General features: G+C 38.3%; 2 protein-coding genes across 4 annotated transcripts in view; one reads left to right on the top strand and one right to left on the bottom strand.

Moving 5' to 3' along the window:
- The window catches only part of sh3pxd2b (SH3 and PX domains 2B), an 897,647-nt gene that overhangs the window by 698,039 nt on the left and 187,227 nt on the right, over positions 1–12,381 (bottom strand). The window lies entirely within an intron of this gene.
- gabra6b (gamma-aminobutyric acid type A receptor subunit alpha6b) overlaps positions 1–12,381 on the top strand; it is a 53,621-nt gene that overhangs the window by 39,890 nt on the left and 1,350 nt on the right. For both annotated transcript variants that reach the window (XM_002667357.8, XM_073935509.1), the window contains 2 exons: positions 1,253–1,503; positions 11,953–12,381. The exon at positions 11,953–12,381 is cut by the window's right edge. In XM_002667357.8, coding sequence (XP_002667403.3) covers positions 1,253–1,503; positions 11,953–11,962 — 261 coding nt within the window. In that variant the 3' untranslated portion in view covers positions 11,963–12,381. The remainder of the gene's footprint in view (positions 1–1,252; positions 1,504–11,952) is intronic.

Here is a 12,381-nt window from a genome sequence, read left to right as displayed (position 1 = left end):
TATATATATATATATATATATATATGTGTGTATATATATATATATATATATATATATATATATATATATATATATATATATATATATATATATATATATATATATATACATATAATTTAAAAGAGCTATTATTATTGACCATAAAAATACAAATAAAAAAGTAAAGAAAGAAAACTTTTACTCCAGGCAAACTAAATTAAAAAAGACTTTCTCCCGAAGAAAATATTATAGGAAATACTCTACAAAAATGTTGTTACTAAGTTATTACAGCGGAATGAACCGCCAACTTATCCAGCACATTTTTACGCAGCTGATGCCCTTCCAGCCGCAACCCATCTCTGGGAAATATTATTATCATTATTATTATTAATAATAATAATAGTAAGATAATAGTAAGCATATCAATAATTAAATAATTGTTATATATGAGGCTGATAATTTTGCCTTTAATTGTTCCCTTTATATCAACTATATTTTTAATTCGACATCGTTGTCATTAATTTAAAAGTCTAATCAACTGATGCTTCAAACAAGATTGAAAAAATAAATAAATAAAATTATTTACTCCAAGTCTTGCTGAAGAGACATAATAGATTTAAAGGGGACCCATTATGCCCCTTTTTACAAGCTATAAAATAAGCCTCTGATGTCTTTAGAGTGTGTATGTGTGAAGTTTCAGCCCAAAATACTCCACACATAATGTTTTATAACTCTTTGAAACTGCCCTTTTCAGCTTTGATCCTAATTGTGGCGTTTTGGTGATTGTCACTTTAAATTCAAATGAGATTGTGCTCTTTACAAAAGAGGGGGAGGTACCAATGCCTGTGTCAGCATAGTGGCAGATTCAAAACAAGACTAATGTCCTGTGCTAATGAGGAAGAGATGGCCACTAATAAGGTGGTGCTTTCCCCCTCTTTGATGACACGTACAACAGCAGAATGTCAATCAAAGTGTTTCTCCAGACTGTTTTTATCAAGTGTGATTATTTAAAAAAAAAAAAAGAATAATAATTAACAAATGTTTACTATTAGAAGCTGGTTATATCACAGACTCTTATATCACACAACTGTCTTTAAATCCTGTATAAAAGTTGTTTTTGCATTATAGGTTCCCTTTAAATGATAATAAACTCAAGATCAAAACAGACCACCTGTGTACCTTACACTCATAACCCCAACATTTAAAAAAACCTTAACCAGTCTGCCGTCTTACTCTTTCATTGTTCTGATGTCACAAATCTGACTGTGTCTAGAATCCTTTGGACCCCGGAGGAGTGCTGAAGAAACGAATGAACTCTCTCTCTCAAAGAAGCGCGACTGACAGGTTCTCCAGGCCGTCTCAATCTGATTTCCACCAGCAAGGCTCCGCTGTCCCTGCAAACAACATGCTGATAGGAACTAGTATTATTGACAAGTACTCGCGCATCCTTTTCCCTCTGTCCTTTGGAGCCTTCAACCTGGTCTACTGGATTGTCTATCTTACCAAAGACACAATGGAATCCAGGTAAGCATCTGAGATGCTATATAGATGTAGATATGGTTAGGTCATTGGCCCATAAACATTATACTATTATACAGGGTAGGCCATTTATATGGATACACCTTAATAAAATGGGAATGGTGGGTGATATTAACGTCCTGTTTGTGGCACATTAGTATATGTGAGGGGGCAAACTTTTCAAGATGATGGTGACCATGGTGGCCATTTTGAAGTCGGCCATCTTGGATCCAACTTTTGTTTTTTTTTTAATTGGAAGAGAGACATGTGACACATCAAACTTACCGGGAATTTCACAAGAAAGTCAATGGTGTGGTTGTTTTTAATGTAACTTTATTCTTCTATGAGTTATTTACAAGTTTATGACCACTTCATTTAAGGTGCTGGACATCTTGTATCTTCACACCATAGACAACAAAGATAGTAGGGCCATTCTTCATCAATGGAAACCTCAAGGCCACTGCATATATGAAATTGCTACATGATGTGTTTCCCTCTTTATGCACGGAAGCTGGCACGCTCCCTGAGTTTTTCCAGCAAGATGGTGCACCACCACATTATGGGTGTCAGGTCCGAGCATTCCTAGATGAACAGTTTCCTGAAATGTGGATTGGGCCAGTTAAATGGCCCACAAGGTTCCCGATCCGACGTTAATATCACCAACCATTCCCATTTAATTAAGTTGTATCCAAATAAATGGCTAACCCTGTACAATGCAGTGATGTCATGTAGTTTCAAAATACAATATATTAACACTTTAATGTAGAAAAATACAATGTAGGTGTCTTAAGAAGCAAAAATACAGCATATGAGCTCTTATATGCTGTTCTGTCATCACTCATATTGCAAGTCATATCTCTCCGACCCCTCATTCAGGATGCTTTTCATGAACTGGCCCCCATGACAAACTAATTGAATAGCTCTGGCGTACACCAATTCTGCACATTTGACTGATTGTTTGCCTTTATTTCCTATAATGTATACACTTATTGTATGTTATACTTTTATAATGTCCATTGTTGATTATAAAAACTGATATTTAGCATAAGAGACATGGTATGTTTCATATATTTCAATAAAACCCTACTGGAATAATCTAGCTTAAACCAGCCTAGGCAGGTTGGGTGGTTTTAGCTGGTCAGGCTTGGAGAAAATCAGCTTGACCAGTCTAGTCAGGCTGGGAGCCCAGCCAAAACCAGCTATTTCCAGCTGAAACCAGGCTGGTCAAGCTGTTTTTTTCTGGATTTAGCTGGTCATTTTCCAGCCTGACCAACTAAGACCAGGCTGGAAATGAATGGAAACCAGCCTGGGAATGGCCAAACCCCCTCTAAAACCAGGCTGGACAACCAGCTAAATCCAGCCAACAAGCCTAGGCTGGTTTAAGCTAGATTATTCCAGTAGGGTTTTATTGAAATATGTTATGTTATAGGCTCCATTTAGTTATGAATATGCATACCGTGAAGATGGTGGTCTTATTAATATTGCTTCACAATGCCTTAACATTTTTGATGTCTATAAAGTTGTTAATATTAAAATGAAAATAGGCAATACTTTATATCATGTTTTCAGTTTAATGTTAAAGGGTCACGAAACACCAAAACACATTTTTTGAGCTGTTGACAGTCGTATATGTGTCCCACACTGCTAAAAACTCTATTAGGACACCTATATTTCACTAAAAAGTGTAAATTGGTTGTTTTTGCGTTATTTTAAGCAAATTCCTACTTCCGGTTTGAAACAAATTTTTGAAGATGCGTCACGGCTATGAGATAATAGCGTGTATTCCAGCGTGCAGACTGGACGTCTGTGCCAGAGTGAGTCTTATTACGTCTTACAGTGTGCTGCATTAATGCATGAGTAAGGCTTGGTTCAAACCAATCAGCGTGCTCTATTGTGCAACTTCATTAATATTCATTACTGTCACAGTGTTTACACAAAGAGACGCCACGTTGTGTTGGCAAAACAAGCGTGAAGTTTTGCTTTTATAGTTTGCTGCAGTTAAGTTTTGTTTTCATTTTCTCTCTGTGAGAGCTCAGCTGGAGTCACGTGTGGATTAACAGTGTACGCGACGCTCGACAACAATAACTTACGTGTCTAAGGAGGATTATTGTTTACCTGAGAGCTGTTCTCATCTGCAAACGCTGAGATCCGGATTCGCTTGTAGTCTTCTCTTATTAAAGACGCGGCTCTAGTTGCTGGTGATTGTCCTGTCTCTACAGATTTGGTAAGTGAGCGACCAGTGCTCTTTGTTTATTAAGTTTGTTTGTATCGAACAAACTATTACACTGAGTGTAAACATGTTAGCACTACAACAAAACTTTAACCTCGTGTAGGGTTTTCACCAGATTTAGTGACCGGAATAACACGCGCAGCTTTCTGACGCTACCTACCATGTGCATCTAAGTTTCCGGGAAATGCTGAGTTTTTTTTTCTCTCATTCGCCGTGCGGTATCAAACATTGCATGAAAAATACACGCTTAGAGCAGTTCCTCGAATCAAATATTTCGTTTGTCGTGAGGGGCATGAATGAATTCCCTGAATGAAAGAGCCAAACTGCAGTTAAATTCCACCATTTAATCATTTGGCAAATAATTCGACTACAGATGTCCATGTAAACGCCATCACTTTGTCCACTGTGTTTGTGTATTTTGACTCTGAAACTTGCGCGTGCCCAAATAGACACTCCTACACCATCCCTCTTTTCTTCCTCCGACACTCCCCCCTAAACAAAGCTGGACACGCCCAAATTTCCGACCTTTTCCAAAGTAGAGGTGTGAATACACCCTGCTGAAACGAGGGGGTTTCATGGCCCTTTAAAAATATAAAAAAACTATGTATCAGGGTGATGTGAATGAGGTTATGGAGTACACTGTTCCCTTTGAAGATTTACCCGATGTGTCCTCAGTAGTTTGTTTTCCATATTAAACTTGCAAAGTCATATATATTTAAATGTTACACTTTTCGTTGTTGGCTAAAACTCAGATGTGTGTGTGTTGTGGTTAATGAGCAGAGAGAGCTATTTGTTTTGTAGGTCACATGGTCACTTGACTCTTTAAGCTTTGATGAACAAAGTCATCAAATGATGCACAAATAGCATGCTGAATGACTAAGTTCTGTTCCCTCTTTGTTAACACGAGCAGCCGCATTATATGGCTGAAACGCATCTATGTATATCCATAACACCTGAGCAAAGTGTTCATTATTGCGAAAAGCCGTCTGTATGCCACTGATCTGTGATGTTCTACATCTAGCTACATCTATTTATGTCCTTGATAAATACTTCCTTTAATGTGGACTTAAATTAATTATTAAACCCCTGGGGTTGACAAACGTATATCAGCAGATCAAGTCATCAAATAGTCGTTTTTGATCGGATTTATAAGACAAACACAGGTTTGAACACTCTAAAGGGTCTATTTTTATTTGTGTATATTTCATGCCAGTAGCCAGGGGCCCCACGGTCAAAAGGCCCAGAATTTGTCCTTTTAATTATTTGATGTAATTTAATATTATATAGTTAATATAATATATTTAAATTTAATATATATTGTAATAAAGTGTAATTTTAAATAACTATTGCCAGTAATTAGAATCCCATGGAGCCTCAAAGCCACAATAATGTGAGACATTAGCCCCTTTCACACAGTGATACCGGTAAATATCTGGAAAATTTCCGGAACGACTTTACCGGTATATTCAAAAAAGCGCTGTTCACACAGGCGAGGACGATACAGAAATTTGCCGGAAAAGAGCATTCACACATCCATTCCAAAATACCGGTAAATTCTGACATCATTCACCACAAATGAGCTTTAAACGGCTGCGCTTGTGTTTGTAAACATTTGACTAAATTACAAACTCTGTGGATGATCAATATTGTGAACAACTTTCGCAGGATCACTTTCGCATGTCGAGATGTTCATAATATGTGCGTAAAGCTTGAAGGTAAACAAACAACGGCTTATCATAAGCATCTCATCGATGATTATTTACACAGTTGACATTAAGAAGAACATATAAACGTGATCTGACTAACTTCTAGCAGCTAAATGTGTCTGGAAAAATATTCAAAGGCTTTAATTCTCACAAACCGCGCGGACGTAAATGCGTCTGACTGTTGTGATTGGCTAAAGCAGACGTCTCACGTCAGCACGTTCTAGACGTGCACGCGCTTATTACCGCAATCTTCCTTCTGCGTTCACACAGCGCAGCATTCCGGCAAATTGCCGGTAATGTTACAACTTCTCTTTTCGGAAAATAGCCAGAACGAATTTACCGGTATTTCCAAAAAGGACCTGTTCACACATACAACCTTTGGTCTGTATGTGTGAAAGGGGCTAGTATGTGAGAGGTAGTGCTGTTCCCTCACATCAAAAAGGTCGCTGGTTCGAGCCTCGGCTGGCTCAGTTGGCGTTTCTGTGTGGAGTTTGCATGTTCTCCCTGCGTTCGCGTGGGTTTCCTCCGGGTGCTCTAGTTTTCCCCACAGTCCAAACATCTGGTACAGGTGAATTGAGTAGGCTAAATTGTCCGTAGTGTGAATGAGTGTGTGTGGATGTTTCCCAGAGATGGGTTGCGGCTGGAAGAGCATCCGCTGCATAAAACGTGCTGGATAAGTTGGCGGTTCATTCCGCTGTGGCGACTCCGGAATAATAAAGGGACTAAGCCGAAAAGAAAATCAATGAATAATAAATGATTGATAGTGCATTCACTTATTATTAAGTGTTACAAATATATTCAGTAGTTCAAAATGTTAACTATATCAGCTAAAATGTATTTAACACCGTCTACATGAACTGTTTCTATTCAATAGAAATGAATCAGCAGTAGTATTGAAGTGTTTCCGAGAGCCGGGTCATTGTTTGCAGCATATCCTACACGTGTAATATTAAACAGTCTATTTCGTAAAAGTCCTAAAAGTGAGAGACATTCGTTCCAACAAGTTCATTTGCATTAATTCGGCCTTTTCTTTCGTGGACTGAACACGGGTCAGGTTTTCCCTGTCCTTGTGTCACCTTTCTCTTTTCAAATCCCAAGGAACAAGAGAATGAAATATATAAAGGCCTCAAAGCCTCTCTGAAAGAGCTGCCATTGGGACAAAGGGAAAATATGAGATATCTCCTCTTTCATACGCACACACATTCAGTATGTTGGTGTGTGCCTGACAAAGAAACCATAGTGGGTTCTACTAACCTGCTGGTGGCTTTTCAATGAATAGTTGCATTCAGGTCTGGACATTAAGGAAGCACATATTGGCTGAGTTGGATGTGTGTGTGTGTGTACGCACATGTATGCAGCAGTTTTAGAGAAGCTACCTGCAGGTGATAAGCTCTTCGCTTTATTGCCCACTGGAGTGCCAGACGCGAGAGGAAGTGCTTCTCTCATAAATCAAAGGCAATAAATGTCAACGCTGCCTGAAATCCCCCATTTTCCCATCTTCACGCGGGCCTTTGCCATAACTTTGGTGTAATGATCATTCAATTACTGCCCATCTAAGATGTGTCAAGAAATGTTGAACGTGAGACCTGAAGACCCAAATTTATCAGTTCATTATGGATTCACTCAGTGCTATAAGGCTAACGTTAGCATTTTGCAAAAACACCTAAAAACATAATTTTAGTTTCTCAGGACCAGTAAATCACTAACTATACTATAAAGTTGTCTTTCTGCTAAACGTTATGTGATGTATTAGGGTGATGTTGTCATGTTTGTCAACGATTTACAAGAAAAGACAAAAGGATTTCAGCGCTATCAGGCTAATGTTAGCATTTTCCCAAATCTCCTATAAAAGCTAAAAACATTATTTTAGTTTCCATTGATTCACTATAAAGTGTCTTTCTAATGAATGTTACTTAATGTATTACGGTGATGTTGTAGTGTTTGTCTGCAATTTGCAATGTTGGATGTTTAGTGCTATCAGACTAACGATAGCATTTTCATAAGTCTACTATAATAGCTAGAAATACTATTAGTTTCACAGGACCTTTAAATCACTATAAAGTACTATAATGTTATCTTTCTAGTGAATGATACTTGATGTATGGTGATGTTGTCATATTGTCTGCGATTTGCCGGGAAGAATAAGCTTTCAGTGCAGGCTAATATTAGCATTTTCCAAAATCTATAAAACCTAAAAACATTATTTTAGTTTCTCAGAACCTTTGAATCACTAACTATACTATAAAGTTGTCTCTTTGGTTAACATTATGTGGTGTATTATGTTGATGTTGTCGCGTTTGTCTGCGATTTGCAGAGCGGAACATGAGGCTTTTAGTGCTATCAAGCTAACGTTAGCATTTTTAAAAAATCTCCTAAAAGACCTAACAACATTATTTTAGTTTCTCAGGACCTTTAAATCACTATAAAGTAAGTTATCCTTGCTGAAAAATCCCGCTTAAACCAGCATAAGCTGGATGGCTGGATTTAGCTGGTTGACCAGGCTAGTTTTAGAGGGGTTTTGGCCATTTCCAGGCTGAATTCCAGCTATTTCCAGCCTCAGAGATGACCAGCCTAAACCAGCTTGACCAGCCTAACCAGACTGGGAACCCAGCCAAAATCAGCTGTGTCCAGCTTAAAGCAGGCTGGTCAAGCTGGTTTTAGTTGGTTTTAGCTGGTCATTTTCCAGCCTGACCAGCTAAGACCAGACTGGAAATGGCTGGAAACCAGCCCGGGAATGGCCAAAAACCCTCTAAAACCGTGTAAGCTGGTTTAAGCTGGATTTTTTAGCAGGGATCTGACTTTTATAAATGGTTATGTGCCTTTTTATACAGTGTATGTAAACTTCTGGTTTCAACTGTCTATTTTGAGGGGAAATACTGTTGCACAGAAAACTATATAACACATTTTGATGTATAGGATATTAGCAGCTGATAATGTTGGAAGCCACAGACAAATGTACATAATCAATTGCATGAATGTACCAAAGCAAACGGAACTTGTGCAAAACAATGAGAAACTGATTATATGAAATGAAGTAGCTAGATGATGTGGAGGTTGAACAAGCAGTTTTGAAAATGGCATTTCTGATCTGAGAAATGCACTTAAGCCACTGAGAAATAAACTATAAGGTCATTGAGTAATTTCAAACTGATTAGCCCTATTGTGAAATTTGAATTATTTTTCCAAGTATTTCACAAGTGATGTTTAACAGAGCCAAGGACATTTTCACATTATTTCCAAGAATTTATTATTTATTTAATTATTTTGCTTCAGAAAAGTCATTACTTTAGGTTTGACCAGAAAATAATTTTAATACATATACAGACATGGGCAAAATTGTTGGTAGGCTACTCTACAATTTTCTCCTAGGCAGTTTCATTGGTTTGTCTTTTTCAATGCTTCTATTGAGCCATAATTTGATTTTCGTCAATCCAACATAGGCTCATTCGGAAAACTTTCCCCTATATACGTTTCTAGAGATCACAAATTATGTAGCCAGGAGTATTAAGGATGGAAAACCATCAAATGCATTTGTTTTTATTGCAAACCTCTCTTTTTTCACCAAAGAAGGTCCATACTGACTCCGAAGACAGATACTGATAAGATCAGGGCCTGGTGTGTGGACTTTGGGGGTTTTACGATGTGGTCACATGTTGATTAGTCAGTTTGAATGTCTCAGTATTTGGGATTTGGTCACATGGTCATGATACAAACTTTGCTCTTGCTACTGCTCTGGCATCTTTCTTCTCTGACTATACTGCTATCAGGCTTTTTTTGAGGCCTACTTACTCTCTTTAGCTGTGTCCCAAATGGCACACTATACACTCATGCATTATGTACTTATGCACTTACACACTCAACAGGATAGTATATGTGTGTAGTGTCGTCCCAAATGCCACACTAATCTGTTTTCACTAAGCGGAAATTCAAACCGTTTCCCTGATGACGTTTGACGGTTGCCAAATCAGTGAAATAAACGACCGAATTATCAAATAATACCTGCCATGAGTATTGCCGCATTCACCATCGGGAGGCGCTATAATCACTCTCGTAGGAGAATTTTGCTTTCACCATCCAAAATAAATAAAGTTATTCAACATGTGCGTCCGATAGCTCCGCCCCTTCCGCTACGTAAGCAAACCTGCGATCGTTGAGTGCGTGAAGTGTCCATCATTACACACTTCATTTTAGCGGCTGAATGAGTGCGTCATCCGGGTAATTAAAGTGCACTTATTATTTTTAGAGTTTTCAGTGTGAACACACTACTTACACTATTTATACTACAAAATAACGTAGAATAGTGCATAAGTATGCGATTTGGGATGCAGTGTTTGTCTCTCTGTCCCTCCCCCTGTCTCTGCTTTTACCTCTGGCAACTTTATTTTACATTTAAGCTAGGTACAATTATCATCATATGTTTTTATAATTTCATTTTTAATCATTTCATACAGTTATTTGTAACTAATTCAGTTGTAACCATAGAGAATTATTGTCATTAAATCATCTCATTTTCAAGTGTTTGTGAGTTACTTTTGATTTAACAACAACACATATTGTAATGCAATACAATCATGCTCTCCCACCTTTTAAGCTAATAATAATAACTTTATTTCTGTTTGCAAAAGAATGGTTTGACTTTGTACAGTTTTCCACCATCAATACTGTTAACTTTTTAGCAATTCGGCAAATTTACAGTTCCAACTGCTGTGGTTAAAAACATTCCTTAGTCTTAAGTCTGGTGAAGAACGGTTCCAGAAAGCGGAAAAGACAGTCGGTCATTAATTAATTCACTCAGTCAGTCAGTCGACAGCGGCCTCTGGTGGATTTACGCGAACACAGCAGGCGCAATGCCACTTGCGAGAGAAATTTGAGATCTCAAAAAGTGTACACAGCGGCCTCTGGTGGATTCACGATAACAAAAACTACAAAAAAAAAAAACGTTTGGGATGTATTTGGCGCTCTCTAGAAATGTATATAGCGATACGTTTTCAAAATGAACCTGGGTTGGATTAATCCCTACAGCCATGTTGTTTCAGTGTCCAGTGTAGTTTTTCTTTCTTCAATGGAAGGCTACCAATAATTTTGTCCATCTCTGTATATTTCAGGTCAATATAATTAGCTCCCTAAAGATTTGCCTTCTTCGATTGGCTATGGAACTGCTTACTGCTGTCCAATGACTTGATCTTATTAAGATAACTGGCCTAGTTAACCTAATCAATGGATTTCATATGTTCATTGACGCTTTTGAGAGATCACCTAAAGAGTGAGTGATAGTTTTTTCAGGTAATCCATTTTGCTGTTTCATTTGTACACATTGTTTTGAGTAATGCAAATATTCCTTAAGCTTAGCCCCTTATTTATCAGGGGTCACCACAGCGCAATGAACCGCCAACTTTTCCAGCATGTTTTACCAGCCTGATCTCGCGAGAAAACATAAGTATCTTAAGTTTTGCCAGTTTAGTGGCTAATTCGTACGAAATTGTACAATTTTAAAAAGGAGGCATGGCACCTAACCCCACCCCTAAACCGAACCGTCATTGGGGGATGAGCAAATCGTACAAATCGAACATATTCATACGAATTAGCCACTAAATGAAAAAGTTACAAATTGCGTTGATTGTGTTGGTTTTACGAAGCGGATGCTCTAATGTTAGCACCCTGCTGAAAAAAAACAGCTTAAACCAGCCTAGGCCAGTCGGTCGACCAGGCTGGTTTTAGAGGGGTTTTGGCCATTTCCAGGCTGGTTTCCAGCCATTTCCAGCCTTGTCTTAGCTGGTCAGGCTGGGAGATGACCAGCTAAAACCAGCTTGACCAGCCAAGCCAGGCTGGGAGCATATCCAAAACCAGCTATTTCCAGCTTAAACCAGGATGGTCAAGCTGGTTTTAGCTGGATTTGGCTGGTAATTTTCCAACCTGACCAGCTAAGACCAGGCTGGAAATGGCTGGAAACCCCTCTAAAACCAGCCTGGTTGACCAGCTAAAACCAGCCAACCAGCCTAAGCTGGTTTAAGCTGGATTTTTCAGCAGGGCAGTAGGCTAACATTAGCATTTTCCAAAATCTCCTGACACCTAACAACATTATATTAGTTTCTCAGTACCTTTGAATCACTATAAAGTACAATAAATTTGTTTTTCTAGGGAATGTTACTTGTATTATGGTGATAGTGTTTGTCGACAATTTGCAGGGATGGACGCAAGTCTGTCAGTATCAGGCAAACGTTAGCATTGTCCAAAATGTCCTACACTTTAATGCTGGGTTTCACACAAATTGATTTGTGTTAAGACAACATGAAGGAGTTTAGTTTACTTATTAGTTTCTACAAATATAAGTGAATTATTTTTAAAAAGATAGAATAGAATAGAAGCAGTTATAGAAACAGCAAATGTCCTTTTTTGAGTGTACTGAGCCTTTAATGATGATTTGGGGAGGGGGGCTTCTATAAAAAGAAAAATAAACTGTAATGCTACAGTAGTACTTGTTTCTCATTTGACTCACCCCCCTCTGTTTTTCTTTTTCAGGGAAGTGTGAGTGCAGTTAGAAACTACAAAGAAGTACGACTGAAGACAATCACCATCTTATAAACTGAAGGATGTATGTATGGATGTATGGATAGATGAGAGACACTGCTGCTGAAGGTGTAACTGTGATTGTTTTGAGAGGGACGGGTGTTACTCTTCTTCACCTTTGGTCTTCCCTCTCCACCGGCCCTGTAGCATGTATTGACCTCTCATCGCTCTGGCATGAAACTCTCCGACTGCAGAATGATTTCCCTTTTCCCTAAAGACGTTCAAGCTCAATGGCATTTGTGGCACTGGTCAGGACTCTGCCAGTTAATTACAGACACACACACACACAACCTCGGAATCAACACTCAAACAGGTCAAATATTTCAGTAACACTTTAGTTTAAGTAACAATTCACACCATTAACTACTGGCTTATTACCTG

This window comes from Danio rerio, chromosome 21, assembly GCF_049306965.1.
Source record: "Danio rerio strain Tuebingen ecotype United States chromosome 21, GRCz12tu, whole genome shotgun sequence".
NCBI lineage: Eukaryota > Metazoa > Chordata > Actinopteri > Cypriniformes > Danionidae > Danio > Danio rerio.
This window is presented reverse-complemented; position numbering and strand designations above follow the sequence as displayed.